The following is a 20,034-nucleotide window of genomic DNA, read 5'->3' on the forward strand; positions in this document are numbered from 1 at the left end:
AACTTTAGGAGGTGGTAGTATGGACAAAAATGTGAAAAAACATCTAGTAAAAATGCACTCTTATGTTCCTATATTAGGAGCTATAAACACTTGTTCTTCTTTGTTAGTGTGAAACACCTCTTCTAGTGAAAAAGTACCACAGCTCTTAAGATATGCACTTTCAAGCCCATATTCACAAGACTTTTTTTATTCTTCTGATTCATACTAGCAACTCCAAGTTTATCTGTGGGGTTCTGGTTCACCTTGTATAACAGAAAACTAGACATTTCTCAGTGCAATTCACTGTCTGGTTTTAAGAACAGCCGTTCAACTGATCATGCAATAATGCCACATAATGGACAGTATTCATAAAAATGGCTGCCACTAGGTACCTTCATAACAGAACAGAAGCTGCTTCTATGAGATTTGGAGTAAGGAATAGAATTAATTTCAGTTTTAACTGGAGGAAGCAAAATACATCTTTACACTGTTGGATAACAGAAATGAATACTGGGACAGTAATGTGTGGTGTTCTGCAGCATTCCATGTTAGCGTCATATCTTTACAGATACATTAACGACTGTATCACATTATTTTACAGACTTTTGGTTGTAGATCGTACAACCATAATTGTTACAGACGCTGAGCGGAAAATGTGTAATACAATGAATTATATGCTTTGGAGACGCTACAGCAATAAAAGACAGCACATCCTGTTCTTTACACACAGTTCTGTATGTAAGAAATTTGTGGCAATTACTGATGTAAAAGACACCACCACATTTTTGGCACTGGGGAAAGATGGTAAGCTTTGTAAAATGCAGATATTCTCAACCTCTTGCCGAAACTGAATGCAAAGTAATTTTACAATAAAAATAAACATCTGCAGTTAAAGCTACTAAAACTGAATCTTATATACTTCACATATTTTCATTTAATTCCCTACAACATAATACTTTTAGCCTATGAAGGATTCATTCTGATAAATGGTGGTATTAAGCTAAAGGGGCCTATTTAACAAGCCTGCGACTTATAACTGAATATGCTTACGTTTCCAAAATTTGAAGGCAACAGCAGGAATTTGAACGTTTGTGAAAGTTAAGACTGTATGCCACACTGCAACCCAAATCAGGATCCCTAGATTTTGTGGACAGTGTGCTACTGATTAAGCCATACAGGCGTACCCTATGGATAAACTGAGCCTTAGCACATAACTGCACTAAATTGGGCAAGGGCTCCTCTAAGTGTAGGATTAGCACCCTTGGGAAAATGTATATAATGGACAATTCAACTAAATCAGATACATGCAGATGTTTCTGAGATATTTTTACACTTAATGCAGCTTTACGGAACAACCTCTGCGAAGTTTAGAGGAGAGATATGATGGTGATCTGAAGATCTGAGTCCGTTCTTTAGGTTTGCTTGGTTTGTGTACTGATAGCACGTAGTTTTAACTTGTCATCAATTTTCAGTATTACGCCTGGATTTCTTTTAACAAGTGAAAGGTACCTTGATGAAGTTTTGAAGTTCCACAATCTATTGCGATTTTTGCTCAATTTTCTACATACTGCACAAAGTCCAACATTTTATATATTGCAGAGAAAGCAGATGACGACGCATGGATCTGAACTTGACAAAATAATAAGTTTCCTGTTATGAACCCACTAAAATGTCAAAGGATAGAGAAATAGTCTTTTTACAGAAAAATCAATGCAAAATCTATTCAACAAAGAAATATTCATATAATTTGTTCACAACTGTTTCTCACACAAACTGCACTGGTTTCTTTTCTTTTTTCAATATGTGATAGTGCAATATCATGCTATAAAATTACAAATCAAAGTACACGAAAGTGTCACAGCATGTTTTTCAATAGAGCCTGTTCCCCAAAAAGAATTTTTCAGTTAAATGGTTCCACAAAGTGCCTTGTAATTACAAAATCTTTTCTAAACAAAATATTACTGGACTCCATTACAAATAAGAGGAAGACTGTTTTACACAGGAAGTTATGATGATCTCACTCAAAATTTGATAGGACGATTCAGTTTGTCTCAAAAAACTTAAAAAATAATTTATTGTATCTGCTACACAAAAAACCTGTTTGCATATTTGTAAATGCAGTTCAATGAGAAATAAATACTTCCTCCATTCCTGAAAATTCCAAGTGGTAACTCACTGTTAGAATACACATATAGGGCTGTGTCTCCGCGCTAATAGCACAGCATAATGTTTCCAAGAAAGTTGGACTGTTATTAAACTTTTATTTAGTTGTACAACAAAACCATCCCACTGCATGGGGTTTTTAAATTTCGTTATATGGCAGGTAAAATTTTGCACAACATGGTTTTAATTTTCTATGTGATACATTCTGGAGAAAGCAATCACAATCTGCTAGAAGTACTGTTATGTGGGAATGCTACTTACTGGTAATTACACAAAATTAATTCAGAAATGAGATATTCATACCCAAATTAAAGTGTGTTTAGCACACAGCCAGAACAATACTGACAGATAATTTATTCTTTTATGTACACAAAAAGGGAATGTTATTACACCAGAAATTGATGATATGTATCAGTGTCTGGATGCACAGTTATACGAGCATGAGGAGATGATTACAATATACAATACATTTGTAATACCGGTCTTTGCACTTGCAGTTAAATCTTTCCATTACATCTGATGGAACTCACAGAAAACACTGGAAAATTCACTAAGAGAAACAGATTGTATAAAACATTAGCACAAAATATGCTTCTTTATATCCGCTCATCACTGTGTATATCACAGATCATAAAAATGTTGAGCTTATGACTGTGCATGTAACAAGTAAGTACCTGATAACACCACTTAGCAATCATATGTAGCAGCAGTGACTCCACTGCCACGACGAAAATCTCAAGCAGGATTGCACATATTTACATGATAGAAACATGAATATGTGTCAATAGTGAGAAATGTTCTCCAACACTCCGAAGGAATGTCACAATTAACACTCCCAAGAACACTCAGGAAGGCAAGCATTTTCAAGTGTCATTGTGAACGGCTTCACATCATGTTACACCACCGCTTCACCATTATTCAATGATGACACCGCGCATAAATTTTTCTTAAAGTACACACAAAAACCTTCACACATTATCACACAAAACTTCCCACACTTTCAAAGTGCTGCACATTGCAAGTTGCTCATTGCAAAGTTAATCTTGCTGTCAAACCATTGTCCTCGAGGAGTCTCCTGCCAGCTTGTCAATAATCTGAAAAAATGATGCAAAATCATCAGTATGATTAAAATATATAAACAACAACTACAATTTTTTTAATGTTTAACATTTTATTTTCAAAGGACATATTTTGGCCACAGCAACATTCACTCTTAAAATTTGTTTGCATAAAGTATTCATCTAAATTGATTAACAAAAAAGTTTTCAGCATGTTGAAAGTGTTGCACATCATCATGAGATGCATTAATAATTTGTTTCAGTAAACCAAAATGAAAACATAGAACAGTTCTTCCTGAAAACATTTAGTTCTATCTTTAATCAGTGATGTGTACAAGTGAGCAAGATCAATGAACTTGCTATTTTAAAGTGTTCTGAGCAAGATACAACATTATTCTGCTCTGCAACTTCTCATGTAACTACTCATGGCATTCCTTAAGTAATTCTAAAGTGAATACAGTTCCAGCAACCAGTTTGAGTGTTAATTGAGGAGCAAAACTAACAACAAAGAGAAGAATGTATATCATGAGATGACTAAATTTGCTTAAGTTGTGATCCTTATTTTCTGTTTCCCTCTTTCTTTTCAGTGCATGTATAAAGAAAGACCTGAGAATTTAATCCACAACTTCCTTGTTGCAGGAATTACATTTATGTCTAAAACAGCCAGTTTCTTGTCTTTGGCACACCTTACCAATAATAGCATAAACTGTGACAGTGTTCATACACAATGAATGAGTATTAATATTGAAAATACTAATTTGTAAGGTATAAATATAAAAAAGTTAATTTTTACAAGCTCCCTGAAAATGCAAAATCATATACTTTTAATACAACAATAATTCTTTTTTAAATACATGGTTGTCATGAGTATGTTATATGCTTTGTGTATTCTTTTACACAGTAAACAATGGTTATTTTGGGTTTATTTGCAGCCAAAATCCCAATAATATTTTAAAAATTAAATTTTCCACCTGGACTGTTTTGAAAGCAAAGAAAAAAATGTTGTCTTTATATATACACCAATGATATCTGAATACACAACCAATCATCATAAAGGAAAAAGTAAAAAAATAAATACATACATAAACAAAGTGTTTGACCCTGTGGTTCAGTTTTTGAGCTGGACGAACACAGGAATTTTTATACCCGACCAAGTGTCAAAAAATGCCAATGAACCTTTTTAATGCTGTCTGGAGAGAATCTACTTTCAATATTCCTCACATAAGAATTTTTTTATGTCCAAGTGTTATGTTCCACGACTACTAAAACTCAACATTTGGATACTGTGCATTTACTTGTAACATAAGAACCCACTTATGCCAGGTCAATGACACCATCCTGGTGTAAATTAACGAAACCACAAAAAAGTGACTGATCAGATAAATGTTCCTTTAGGCATGTGCTCAACATTTTGGTGCTTCATAGTTTGCTAATAAATTTTCTGTTATATCCACTATCATCGACACTTCATAAGTAAGATTACATACCAACAGATCTTCAACAACATTTAAAATTTCCTACTAGTTTTCAACAAATTTTCAACAATATTTAAAATTTCACACACGTTTTTAATCTTAAAGATTAAAGCACAACAGATGTTAAATAAAGAGAAACAACATGATTATTCAGCTCCACATACCCCTCTAATTCCAGGTAGATTTAATACTGTTCCAAGAACTGGTACCCTTCGTAGGAAATTGATTGCAACAGGAAAGAAGCCACTGAAAAAAGAAAAAAAAAGAAGAAAGTGAACACTATAAAATAACATTCAAAAACTTTGTTTTATCCTTTTGTAATACTTTGAAATGAAACTAACACAAATATGTAATAATAGCTCGCCTAAAAGAATAAGCACCCAATAGCAAACAAAAATAAATGTGCGCGACTTCTGGACAAAACCTTTCTACAGAGGGAATCCACATCTGCTTCATATTCCAGTCATACCTGACACAAAACTCCTGATCTCTGTGGCTGACTTCTTAGAGAGAGAGAGAGAGAGAGAGAGAGAGAGAGAGAGAGAGAGAGAGAGAGAGAGAGAGAATATTACCCTGTCATTTAAAGTTCCAAAGCTGTAAGTCAGAGTTGAGGACTCTTAGCCAGGAAGTGCAACAAACTGCTCACATTGCTGACAAATAAATTATCAGTTAATTTACTTGGTTAGTGTTAGTAACAAAGAGAGAAAAAAATTAAAGGAAGTTTTGGGAGTGGATAGCCAAGACTAGTTGCCCCTGCCCAAGGGTGAGATGAGGAGCACCCATCTCTATAGGGCAGTGTTGGAACAGCCAGGTATATAGGATAATCAAACATACACAAGGAGAATTTGCCATGCAACAAGTTCTATGTTTCCTTGGTGGGATGTGGGAGTACATTATCACATATGACACCAAAGTCCTGCAAAGATTTGCTTCTGTAGTTGTTCCAAATGGTATGCCAAAAATTATGAAGTTTCATAATGTATGATGTGTTGTGGGGAAATGAAGTCAATGAATATAATCCTTTAATTACAACAGAAAACAAGTATCATTAGCTTTGAAATGAGGAATTTTGTTTGTTGGTCGCAGCACTTAAACTTTCAATCACTGTTCCTTTGTTTGCAACTCAAATGTTTCCTTTGCCACGATTTCATGTTATAAAGGACAGAAGATAGTGTGTTAAATCCTATCTATGATGTGATCATTTGAGATTGACAACAATATTAAATTGGGGAACGGAAACTGTCACATTTCATTCAAATGGAAAACCTTGGAATTTGTTTCGAGCAATTTTAGGGAAATCATGGAAGACTTAAATCTGAATGGCTGTGTAATGATTTTAAATTACATGCTCTCAAATAAGAATCAAGTATGTTAACCATTATGCCACATCATTCACTTTCATGTCAATAAGATGATGACAGTCAGTATGCAGACATACATGGAAGTATTCACTCAATAATTACTGTGAAGTCATCAAAACCAACATCATGAGTAACTCTTTCCAAATATGTTGCTGTAAGTGTTACATATTTGTACTGTCAACCAACACAGTTTAGCAGAATTCACTGAAACAACAGTGTGGCATGTAGCTTTTATCCACAACTACAACTCAACATTTAATATTTAACGTAAGAAGTAAACATCTCGTAATAAACAGAGCATACCCAACTGCAAATCCTATCCCCAAAAACTAATAAGAATTCTGTACTGTCACTTAAAAATTATATATAAAGCTAATCTTTCAGGGCTACCACCACCCGCATAGTACTGTAAAACACCAAGACACATCTGACAAACAGAATGGAACTATGCGATGAAGGGAATAGATAAATGCTGACAAAGAAAAGACAGTTCACATTGTTGTGGAACTATTTGTTAGCTCATGTATGTGCACAACTGTTTTTCCACTCTTGAATTGTGTTCTTTCAATACAACAAGTTTCATCAAATGGGGCTATTTCAAAGCAGTTACATAGTTTTCTTTAAAACACATTCCTATCTTACGCCAGAAAGCAGAAATTATGGTGTCCCTGCAAAGCCTTGAGAAAAACAATATGCATAAATTAAAAATATATCCTACATAAGGATATTTAAAGTATCAGTCACAATAGTTCAGTGTTATCTTAAAAGATATTTTATGACGGTGCATCAATTTCACTGGAAATTAACAAGTTACACTTAATAACAATGTTATTGTCGTTAACACAATGCTTAGGACCCAATTACAGTGAACCATTATTTGAGAATAATTGCTAGTGAAGTGAAACTCTCGACTAGTGACTACATTTTATTGTGTTCAAGACCATTAAAATTTACAACTACTAGTCTGATAGACTGTAATTAAATTTACTATAGCATAAGGACAGAGAAACAGATGCACATTAATATGTTATGTTAAATAGTTACTGTCAAAAATTGGATTAAATGTCATGATTGCAAAATATAAATTACTTACAGAAAAATGGAATGACTTACAGAAGTTGATTTCAGACAAGACTGGTCTGGGTTCAGGATAAATGTAAGAACAAGTGAGGCAGTACTGACACTACAACTCAAATTAGAAGCCAAGTTAAAGAACCTTAAATTGACATTTACAGCATCTGATTTAGAAAAAGCTTTTGTTGACTAAAAAGTACTCTGAGATTCTGAAGTTATCAGGGATTAAAAAATTAGCTACAAATTATACAGAAACCGAAGTGCAGTTATGAAAGTCACAGAATATGAAAGGGAAGCAGTAGTTGAGATAGAAGACAAGGTTGTTATCTCCCCCAGCCTCCCCCCTCCTCCCCCCCCCTCCCAACACACACACACACACACACACACACACACACACACACACACACACACACACACTCTCTCTCTCTCCAAAGGTTTTCCAGCATGATGGAAACCTGTTCAATACAGAAACAGCCACAGTTGCAAGTTTAACTTCTTATTTCACTGGAGACTAGGAAATCCGAAACTAGTCATCAATTAAATAAAAAGTGCATCTTGCAACTTCAGCTGTTTCTATACCTAAATGTCCCAATGTTAGGCCACCTGTACATAGAGCAAGTAACAAAAGAAAGTTGTCTTTTTTTTCGTCCTATGTCCTCAATTATCTGTTGGATATAATCCAATCTCTGTCTTCCCCAACAATTTTTACCATCTACAGCTCCCACTAGTACCATAGGGGTTATTCCCTGACGCCTTAACACATGTCCTGTCATCCTGTTCCTTCATGTGGTCATTGTTTTCCAAACATTACTTATTTCACTGATTCTATGGAGGATCTCCTCATTCCCTATGTTATCAGTCCACCTAATTTTCAACAGCCTTTTAGAATACCTCATCTCAAATGCTTTGATTCTCTTCTTTTTGAGTTCTCCCACAGTCCTTGATTCACTAACCTACAATGCTGTGCTCCAAACATACATTTCTAGAAATCTGTTCCTCATATGAAGGCAAATGTCTGATACCAGCGGACTTCTTTTTGCCAGAAACACCCTCTTTGCCTGTGCTAATCTGCTTTTTATGTCCTCTTTGATCCATCCATCATGTGTTATTTTGTTTGAATGGTACCAGTATTCCTGAACTTTGTCTATTTCATAGTCCCTACTGTTTTGTTAGGTATATCAATAACCTTATTCTCTGCTTATTACAGCTGTTCATTCCATTCAACATGTCCTTTAATTTTTCTTTACTTTCAGTGCGGACAGCAATATAATCAGCGAATCTTATAAATGATATCCTTTCCCACTGAATTTGAATCTCACTCCTGAATCTTTCTTTTAGTTCCATCACTGTTTCTTCAATGTATAGACTGGAAAGTAGTGACAAAAGACCACAGCCCTCTATTTCACCCTTTTTAAGCTGAGCACTTTATTCTTTATCTTCCATTCTTTTGTTCTTGATCTTCCATTCTTGTTGTTCTGTCATTGATTCTTGCATATATTGTACATTAAACTTTCCCTATGGCTTAGTGCTAGTTTTCTCAGAATTTCAAACATCTTGCAGCATTTTGCATTGTCCAACATTTTTTCCAAGTAGACTAATCCTATTAACATGTCCTGATTTTTTTGTTCAGTTTTGTTTCCACTATTAAGCACAATGTCAGAACTGCCTCTTTGGTGCTCCTACCCTTTCGAAAGGTGACACAATCTTAATATAAAGGATCCTCACTTCTCTATCCCATTCTTCAAAATTCTTCTGAATATTATTTTTGCCAGTTTTTTGAAGTATGAGCCTTTACACTGTGTAACATTTATCACACTTGCCTGCCCTTGCCGTCTTTGGGATTGTGTGAATGACATTTTTCCAAAATATCTGACAGTATATCTCTAGGCTTAGATTTTACACAACAACTCTGATGGTAGCTTGGTTGCCAATCCCCCCTCCTCCCACCAATGATTTTAGGGATTCAAAGCAATGTTATCTATCTCTTCTGCCTTATTAGATCACACGTCTTCCAAACTTCTATTCAATTCTGACAGTAATAATGGATCCCCTGTGTCTTCCATATATACTCCCATTTCTACCTTTATCACATAATTAAACAAGTTCTCCCCTTGTAGTGCAGTTCAATGCACTGTTTCCACCTATCCCCTCCCTCCTCTGTGCTTAAGTGTGAAATTCCCACTGTATTCTTAATATTGCCACCCTTGGGTTTTATTTGACTAAATGTTGTTTTGAGTTTTGTATATGCTGAATCAGTCCTTCCAATAACCATTTCCTTTTTAATGTCTTTACTTTTTTTTCCTGCAGTCCTTTTGCCTTGGCTTTCCTGCAATTCCTATATATTTCATTCCTAAGTGACGTACACTTCTGTATTCTGGAATTCCCTCTGAACATTTTTGTCCTCACTTCCTTCTGTCAGTAAGTTTTATTTTTTCTATTAATTAAGGTTTTTTCACAGTTACCCCTTTTGTACCTACATTTGTCTGTACACTTTCTGTGATTGCCCAAATGGCGTATCGATTCTGGACAGTACAGCCTTCAAACAGAAACTTTTTGATCACCTCCAACAGTATCTTCAAATTGCTGGGGAAAAAAATGGCAATTAGTTTTTTTTTTTTTTTTTTTTTTTTTTTCCAGAGAACTTATTCATTTCCTGCAGGATGCTAGTGTTCTGTGGGACACAGTTTGGGAAACCCTGATGTATGGCTACTTCAACAGCACAATGCACAGAAGCTCCTGCCCATGCCCCTCTGGATGCACTGCTTGGAAGAAATGCTGCACATCACGAATCTTGCTCCGAGACAGCTTGGGGTGGGGGGAGAGCGAGCCACAGATCAAACTATGCTCTTGTGAAAAACTGGCAGACATTTGAGAGCAGTGTGATGATGATTTTATTTGATTTGGTTATCACATTAACTTACTGCCAATTGGAGATCTAACACTGAGATCTGTTCAATGACTGAGTAACCTGTTACCTACAGAAACCTCAGTGCGAGGATGCACAGTTATGAGCCTGTGATGATGTTTGTTTTCATATGAGAATATTGGTATTCACAGTTCAGAGAATATATCTGTGTCATGTATACAACTCTGTGGAATCAGCATTCCACAGTGTACAATGATACAAGACTGCACCGTAGACAAAAGTCTCCCACATGCAGTAATGTGAAACTGTGGGTCCCACAGCAGCCATTGTATTAATTTCAACTATGGAGAGGGTAGCACCGAAATTTCATCACCATGTGATCCCGTCCATATTTGACAATTGTAACGACCCAAGCAGATGGAGTCAGTCAAAAATAATTGGTACTTAACCCCCAAAATCCAGGTATTATCAAATATCATTTGCATATCATAGAACACAGCAAACAGGTGTTAGCAACAGTACAAGATCTTTTCAAACTGCAGATTCCAGCCAAATCAAATGGTCTGTAATGGAACACATCTCTCAAAAGTAACTTGAAATCTGGGAACTGTCTGTTGGCTTCCAGGTACTAACACAGTTGTTAAACAATTGTGTCAAACAATATACATATTCCATTCAATAACTATATCGGACTGCAGTTATTGCGGATTCAGGATAGAAATGATAATACTCTTCTTTACTCCGAGTGAAATTTTCCTTTTCACCAAATATAATTATAAAATCTTAAGTATGTCATCTTTCAGAATTATTGCTAAAGTCATTTGTGGATTTTTATCAGATCTGGGAAATGTGAGTATATGCTGCTAGAGCAACAAGGAATTCGCAGTCATTAAATGGGCCTTATATGGTAGCAGGCACTGCATATGGAAAGGTTTTCTCTCTCTCTCTCTCTCTCTCTCTCTCTCTCTCTCTCTCTCTCCCTCCCTCCCTCCCTCCCTCCCTCCAAGTGTTTAAAGAGTCAATAAAGTTGACCAACCGTACAACAGGAAGTTCAGAACCACGAAATGATCAGTGCTACTGCCACCATTGAGAAATATGCTGGAAACTGCTTTAGACAGCTGCGGAAGGGGGGGGGGGGGGGGGGGGGGGGGGGAGACGGAGGGCGGAGGGGACAATTGCAGCAGAGCTTTGTCGACACTTTGGACGATGTTGTGCACACTTTTACTGCTCCCCCACAGGGAGGATTGTGGTCACTGGAGGACCCTAGCAGAAGTGAAGGAATGGATATTTATTCCACCAGGTTGCTTCTTTACCTGGAGGAATATAAATGTTGCATACCACCATCCTTAAAGACAGGCAAATACTGACTTAATGCTTCTAATGAGATGTTTAGGGGTACTAAGTCACTGAAGGGATCTTAAAATCTTTCCAAGCAGACACCTACAGATGCCCTCTCAGTATTAGGACAGTTTTTGCAACAGTCATGATATTTTGTGACAATTAGGAATTATTTTCTAAAAACCTCACATTTTGTACTGCCACCATGCAACATGGTGTTCCACAAATTGGCAAAACTCAAGACAGGTGACTGTGGTAGTCACTACAATACCACTAAATTTCAGGTCTGGGCCTGAGAAAGCAGCAATGGGGAATGGAGGTAAAGGTAACTGTGAGTGTAGTAAAAGATCAGTGTTTGTACGCTCAAATTTATGTGAAATGTGATGGTGTCATATAAACTATGATACAGTGTGGGTTCAATGGTCTGTTTCACTGAGAGAGGGAATTCCGTAGCAGATTTCTTTCTCCCTGGTGGTACCAGAGGAAGTGAGTGGCTGTACCAGTGCAGACTACCATTAGGATGATGCGTTTGGGGAGACAATGAGGATGAAGTACTTTTCTCCCAACAAGAAAGTTAGCATACAGGTGGAGCTGAGGTCGGGAGTTTAAGAGTTTTAGAGACCTTGTCACCATTGTATCAGGTTCCAGTTTTGTTACTGTCTTAGTGAATGTGATGTCTTACTGATACAGTGTATCCTGTCATATTTCTTTCCGGCATCATGAGCTGTTTGACAGTCAGGTGTTTCATATAAGTGAATATTTTTCTCTTCATGAATATGATCAGTAAACAAAGGAGAGGTGGTGCAGTGTTAACTGGGTAGTATATACATATAGGAAGTTGTCTGACAGTTCTCATGATATGCTACTCTGCAGTCCCCCCTCCCCATCCCAATAAGTAGTTACATTAGTGCAAAAGAAGGACATACATCTGAACCTGAGGCATCTACAGAAGAACATGATGCAAACCCTTGTACCACTTCCTATGGAAAGTGGGATAAGTGTTGGCACTGTGCCTGTATATCATAGTCGTAAACTTGTTAGGGAAAACATTACCTTTGAGATAAAGAATAAAATCACTAGTATCAACCTGTTAGCTTTTGATCCTCTCTGAAAACAACAGACAAATTGGTTTTGCACTGCTCCAGGTTAACACACAGTACTTTGTCAGTCTTTAGTGTGAAGTCTAGGATTAGACCCAGGGCAAAATTTGCTACGACGAGTGATCAAGAATGGTATAACATATAGTTTGTAACTGGTCTGGAGTGGCAGTAATTGATCAGCATTCAATACTTTCATCAATTAACAACAATGGCTTCATTAAGCAGAAGATTTTCTATTTGCTCTTGAGCACATGAGGTACTTTGAGGACTGTCTGATTCCATTTATTCTTGCCAGACTGCCATTCCAGTGAAGTCAAATATGGGAACACCATTAGGTTGTAATTCTCAGCATTAAATTTTTGATGAGATGGTCATCTCAACATGGGTACTGGTATGGTATCTGACCCATTTCATTTTTGATCACAAACCCTGATTCCACCCAACAATAGCAATGGGTACTTGGCACAGTAGCCAGTATATGGAGTCAGTGCACCAGACTGGTCATGCATCTACTACTCATTGTCAGCAGTTTGACCTCTGAACAGTTAGGGGGACAACTACGATTATGTGGATACACGACATCTCTGTTTAATGGAATGATTACAAAGCTGTTTCAAGCATCCACTACATGTATACCTAACATGTTAGTAGAGAAAAAGATAAATGGTGACTAAAAGAATACCTAATGCCTCTCCTTCAAAGAGCTTTGTTTCATCATGTGTGTTCTGGTGATATCAAGAGGCATGAAAATTACCACCTAGTCAGTTTATTTCAAGTTGTTCAAGTGTAACTGTGACCAGATAAAGAGGTCGTTCAAAATGTTGACAGTTATGTTACTTGTATCACAAAAATTAATTTCTTTGTCACAATATTTTAATGTATTTTTAAATATTATCACCAAAAAAACTGTTTTACATTAATATTACTCTGTACACTTAATTTCCTGCTGTAAACAAATTACTTCAACGTAAGTTTTTCAGGACAATGTAGTGATAGTTTTCGAATATTTTTTTCCAATTAACTGAGTGCCAGGTTCATGAAGGTAAAAAAGGGTTCACATTTTTTTTTCTCGCCTACAGATATAAAGTGGCACAAAAGAAAACATAATATACAGCCTATCACACTGTAGGCTAATCCCATTAATTATGATCAGGGCAAAATAAAAAGCCTTCAAGGCTGAAAAATATGATGCTTTTGAAGTTAAATATGCGTCTATTTTTTGAGCTGCCTACATGTGTATGGCATTGTTGGCTAGGAGCCTCCTTTTGTGGAGATCAGCTGCCGGGTGAAGTCTTTATTTGACACCACTTTGGCATCATGTGTGTAGACTGACTGCACTCCCCCAGCATTCTACCAATAAACCAAACTACCATCTGCTTTACTGCCAAATGAACCTATGTGATCATTCCATTTCATATCCCTACAAAGTGTTACACCCAGGTATTTGTATGAGTTGATTGATTCCAACAGTGTATCATTGATAAAATAATTATATCAAACTAAATTTTTTGTTTTGTAAGTGCACAAGTTAACATTTCTGAATATTTAAAGCAAGTTTCCAATCTTTGCACCACTTTGAAATCTTATCGAGATCTGAATTAAGATTTATGCATGTTCTTTCCGATAGTACTTCATTACTGATAACTGCATCATCTGCAAAAAGCCTGTGGTTACTATTAATATTGCCTGCAAGGTCATTAATATACAATATGAACAGCAAGGGTCCCAACACACTTCCGTGGGGTACACCCGAAGTTACATCTACATCTGGTAATGACTCTCCATCCAAGATAACACTTGGCCTCCCTATCAAAAAGTCCTCAGTACATTCAGAAATTTCACTTGATACCCACTTACAATAGTACTTTTGACAGTAAGTGTAGGTGTGGTACTGAGTCAAATGCTTTTCAGAAATCAAGAATTATAGCATCTACCTGACTGCCTTGATCCAAAGCTTTCAGTATGTCATGTGAGAAAAGTGTGAGTTGGGTTTCAAGTGATCAATGTTTCTGAAATCCATGCTAGATGGCATTGAAGATGTCAATCTGTTCAAGATACCTCTATATTTAAGCTCACAATATGTTCCAAGAATCTACCACAAATCAATCTCTAGGATATTGGATGGTAGTTTTGTGGATCGCTTCTGCTATCCTCCTTGTAGACAAGTGTGACCTGTGCCTTTTTCCAAGAATGAGGCATGTCTTGATCAGCAGTGCAGCTCAGTCTCTTATGGTGCACTTTTTCTAATGTGTTTTATTCTTGTTCTCTATATTTAAAGACAAGCCATTGGGATTATTTAAATTGTGCTGTTATTCTGGACCAAATGTTTATTGGACTTTCTCATGTAGTTTTACTTCTGGGTTGACACTAGTTTCGTGCCACATTAATAATTTGTTTCACTAATCGTGGTCTGTTTGCTGGTGAGAAAATTCTGTCTGCACTAAGAAATTATTGTTGTCTTGCAAACTGTCTCTAACATTACCGAACTGTTACTGCTCATTTAAACAACTACAAGTGAGAGTCATTATCTCACAAACCTAACAACCACAAATTAATTGAATTCTACTATATAGTACCGCTTCAAGAAAACGAGATTATTTTTACTCTGTGTCATCACGTTAACACTTTAAAAAAAAGAAGCTACGATTAGATCTGTGGACAACTCGTTTATTTATTTATTTAAATTGTTCAATTAACAGTCTGACTGCCCTTTGTATTTGCATTCGTTACATTGTGTTAAGACACCTTGTATATGTCTTCTAAAAGTTCCTGGCACTTGCAGTACATGACCAGTGTGTGCTGTGGCATGTCAGACTAGTGGGTCTGTGTGTCACCAGGGGGCAGGCCTATTGTTCTCGAGAAGCACCTGGTCTTTGTAACTGCATTGTCAAATAATTACTCTATCTATTTACCATACCAGTGGGAGTTCAAATAAATTGTGTTATTTTGCTGTGAATGATGTTCCATTTCCCACTGCCTAGTCCTTCCACTGCCCAAGTAACCACTGACAGCTAGCCACATATCAGGTACTTTGTCTGATTTAAAGATCAGCAACCTTAGCGCAAACTGCTGGTACTATTTGTTTGTTATTTTTTGAAGGTAGCTAGTAAACAAGAATCTGTTTTGCAACCCAGGAAATATTAATCATAATCTTTCTAAGAAAAAGGATACCCATTTTCTTACTCGTATAAGGTGGTAGGCCCAAATCTCGTTGACAGTAACAATTCATACAGAAAATCATCTGGAAACATTGCAAACATTTGTGAGATTCTGGCGAAAAGTCAATTAAAAAACAATTGTGGCTTCCACTTGCAAGAAGCTGTCTCACCGTTATCCCTTCATTCAAAGAGTACTGTAATTTTTTCTTCCATTACACCCAGTAACTACTGCTATTTTCTACACTGTGGTATCCCTGGTGGATATAGAAATGGGCTCCAACAATGAAGAACTAGAAATGCTACAGAAGATGTCACCAGCATCTGGTGGCAACCTCCACTGTAAGTGTCAACAGCAGTGTGTGGTGTGCAAACCACCACTGGAGATGGCTCATGCTCTCAAGCACTGCCTAACACCTCAGGTGATAGCGACTGATCTACTCCCAAGCATCTGTACTGCGAGTAGTGATCATCACACCTCATATTCTGAAACTGGGCTTTGATTCTCTCCCAGCTTTATCTTTTTTGACTGTGTCGATTGCCTACTGAAAGACTTCACATTTCTTTCAGTTATTGCTTGGCTCAAAATTTGCACTGCCTTACTTACAATAACTTGGTTTGAAATTTAATTCTAGACCATGTACTCCACCCTAGAGGTATCTCTTATCCAAGTTTCTGTTGGCAACGATACAAAAAATGTCTTTAATCACAGATTGTCCAACAACACATTATGTAATTTCTCGATTTTTTCCACTGAGATTGAATATCTGTAATGTCTATCACACAGATCTTCTTTAAAAGAAATTTGACATGAATTTTATAACTGTTAAAAATGAAGCAGCAGACTCATTAATATTGGCATTCTTTTCAATGGGTATAATCTCTACAAAAAAGAATTTTATGGTAACATCCAAGTTCATCAGTTTGAACAAAACACACACTATGTGACAACATTAAAATTTGTATAAACTGTTACACAGATAAAATTGATAGTTATAATGTCATTAAACTACCTCGCAACCTTTGACAGTTTGGCCCACTGGACGGAACATGTGACTGTTGCCCAGCTAACAACAACGAGCCAGCTTCTCCTCCGATGCCACCAATAGCTCAGCAGCTGAAGCAAAATCTGTTGCCATCTCATTGGTAAATGGTAGCATGCTGTGTTGAGCAATTGTTTCCAAGTTTCTCATTTCTCATAATGAAGTGTAATTTAGTAAAGTATTGAAGAGTTTCATATTTTGTCACATGCTGTCATGAAAGAGTTTATATAGCAGCATTGTTTTAGAAGCAGTGTGAAATATCTCAACATGAGTTTTGGTGTAGTATTGCAAGCTGAATGGGAAATTCAAACCCTCAGACTAGGTCACTAATTTTTGAGTGTGACTACTTTTAAGTCAAGTGCAATTATAGGGATCTAAGTTCAGATGTTTCAAGAGTAGTGGACAGAACAGTTGCTGCATTTAATAACCATAGATCCAAGGTGCTAAGAAATGGAAAGCAAAAGGAAAGGAAGGAAGATTATAGTGACAAAATATCAACAGGCCACTCTCTTGTGGAACCACCGGGCAAGTAAAAAAAAAAAAAAAAAAAAAAAAAAAAAAAAAAAAAAAAAAAAAAAAACAGGAAACAAAGATGGATGCATCCCAGAAGAATGAAGCACGGATCTGTTCGATATTATTAACACAAGTCACATACACATTACATTTCTTTCTAATGTCAGAAAGGAGAGTTATTTAACAGGGCATCTGTCAGATCTTCAAAACTGTCATTGTGAGTGAGATTCTGGAATGAAAAATTTTCCATGTGTAGAAGTTGATTACCAACATAAGTAACATATCAGCAACAGGATGCCAGTACAGATATCTGTATGCAATGAGGAGCATTTTGTTCAAAAACAAGTTGGTGCTTGCCAAGACATACATCAGTGTGTGTCATGCATTGACAATGGCTGCGTTCATTACACCTGAATGATTAACCATAGCCCCCTACTATGCTCTAACAGCCTCAGCACTTTCCAGGATCGTATGGCAGTGAGTGATTCAGAGTATGCAACTTTTTCCCCCACATCTGGTGCCACTCACCATCAATACTCCAGGCAGTCCTTAATTAAGGAACTGTTTATGTTGAAATCACATGTGCTTGTGTAGGCTGTGAATAGTGAACATGTAATATATGTTTGCTGGATTTATTTGTTTGGAGATTATCACCTAATTGCTGTCATCTTTAAATGAAAGTAAGCAATACAGAAAGCCTATAATGTTGAAATCATTGTTGTATTCATGTTACAGCTGTGTGTGTGTGTGTGTGTGTGTGTGTGTGTGTGTGTGTGTGTGTGTGTGTGTGTTGAATATCTGCACTGAAAGTAAGTTGATACTATGCAAATTGATAGTATGTTTCTGTAACATATAACATCTGAAATATACTCATTATTTGTTACAGCTGCCTTACTGCTGTATGCCGCTGTGTAAGAATGAGAAAGAAAAATCCGGATGCATCAGTTACTGCAAATTTCCAGTCGATAATTACCAAAGAAATACTTGGTAACGTGTGATTTCTTGAGTAAACTTCATGCCAAATACACTGTAAAATTCATCATTAGTTTGCAGTCAACATTTTTGGCGTATTATAAGTCTATCCCCAAGAGAAAGATTCAGAAAACAGTCAGCATTACCAGCAGATTTCCAAACTGTATTTTCTTAGAAACGTAGAATTTAAATTTTCCATAAGTAAATCACTTTTTAAGAAACTTAAGAATCAATCAATTAGACATCAGAAAATTTTAAACTAAGCATCCTAATGGAAGATTTTGTACTTTTTTTTAATTTCAGATACACAGCTTAATATTGTTAAACTTTCATCATCGGTCTAAGTAGACAGGTCTTAATAAAAGTACTGAAGGAAATAGCCTCATAAACATGCAAACATCTGATTTCAATCAATGTATATAAATCTCAATTAATGGATTTGATATATTCCCATGACATTAATTCAAGAATTTGCTAAACATAGTGTCGAATTTTGTGGCAAGCACTCTCCCACACTTGCGAATTTGTGATGTAAGAAAACAGTTGGAAACACACATATCACCAGAAGTAGAAAAAGCAGCTTCTTTTATCGCAACAGTAGGAAAACCATCTCATACTGCTTACTGTTTTCGTGTGTAAATATTTCCCATCAGATGTAATGAAGCAGACAGCTTCCTTTGCTACAGGAGCTCACAAGAAACTGAAATTTTTGAACTCCAGACCACTGAATGGAAAGGTGCTGCATGTTTAACACCATAAACTCTACATCTGGTATCAGGTAGTAACAGTCGGAAGTCAGCGTTCTGCAGCAACTGGCTGAACATGTCATAACAAGTGCTGGTAAGGAGTGTTGAGGCTGGTAGAGCATGTTAGCGAGCTATGGAATAACAAGAGCAGCAACAGGGAAAAGTGGCAGGACAGAAGCTAATGTCCACTGCTGCACACGGTTCTTCCCCAGTTGAGTCATACCAAGAAAGTACTTTTGTAAACACGGATCCAAGAGGCATTGCTGGAAGAACAGATTGAAGTGAAGCTCATTTCTATCTGCTCCATGCATAGTTCCTGGTCTGTGGAACAGAACAGTGATTCTTCACCTGGAGGCAAGCCACTTATAACATCATAATATTGTAGCATTTTCAAAATTTTCACTGCTGGTCAATTAACAACCACATGCTGAAAGTAGGCAAGGTATGCACAGTGCAAGCTGACAACGCACCTCCTCTCTTCCTGCTTTGCATGGAACTGTCAAAAGTCACAAGTTATTTTAATTGCACAATAACTTCCGTTGTTTCACACAATCAGCAACATAATAAAAACAAAATTATATTGTTACCAGTGCTCGGCCAAGAACATTTCATCTTGCACTATGGACTAAGCAACAGTTAATCTCATCTTCCCCAAACCCAGTCTTCTCTATTTGCTTCTTATGAACCTCAATATAACACGTTACAGTAAAAACTAATGTTCCAAAACAATACAAGAAATTAAGTTTCATCACTTTTTCCAACAAATAAAAAAATGGTTCAAATGGCTCTCAAGCACTATGGGACTTAACTGCTGAGGTCATCAGTCCCCTAGAACTTAGAACTACTTAAACCTAACTAACCTAAGGACATCACAAACATCCATGCCCAAGGCAGGATTCGAACCTGCGACCGTAGCAGCAGCGCGGTTCTGGACTTAAGCACCTAGAACCGCTCGGCCACAGTGGCCAGCTTCCAACAAATAGACATATTTAGCCAATAACAGCCCCTATGCAATATTTAATCAATACCATGTTTCAATTTGAAATGGCACCATACTTAGCATTTACTTACAAATTAATTCAAATCCTTTTATGACAAAGTACAGAAATTAGAGTTTTATTGCCTGTAGACATGTATAAATTTAAGTGTTATTTCTTTGATTGTATCCTTCAAATAACAGGACAACAATAA

The 20,034-nt window shown here is 36.6% G+C and overlaps 1 protein-coding gene across 1 annotated transcript in view; it reads right to left on the reverse strand.

Moving 5' to 3' along the window:
- Positions 1-2,220: 2,220 nt before the first annotated feature.
- Positions 2,221-20,034, reverse strand: part of LOC124613203 (vesicle transport protein GOT1B) — a 29,171-nt gene continuing 11,357 nt past the window's right edge. The window contains exons 4-5 of the mRNA XM_047141868.1: positions 4,840-4,921; positions 2,221-3,236 (exon numbers count right to left, since the gene is read on the reverse strand). Of these exons, the coding sequence (XP_046997824.1) occupies positions 3,192-3,236; positions 4,840-4,921 (127 nt within the window). The 3' untranslated portion in view covers positions 2,221-3,191. The remainder of the gene's footprint in view (positions 3,237-4,839; positions 4,922-20,034) is intronic.

The sequence above is a fragment of the Schistocerca americana genome, chromosome 4, assembly GCF_021461395.2.
Source record: "Schistocerca americana isolate TAMUIC-IGC-003095 chromosome 4, iqSchAmer2.1, whole genome shotgun sequence".
NCBI lineage: Eukaryota > Metazoa > Arthropoda > Insecta > Orthoptera > Acrididae > Schistocerca > Schistocerca americana.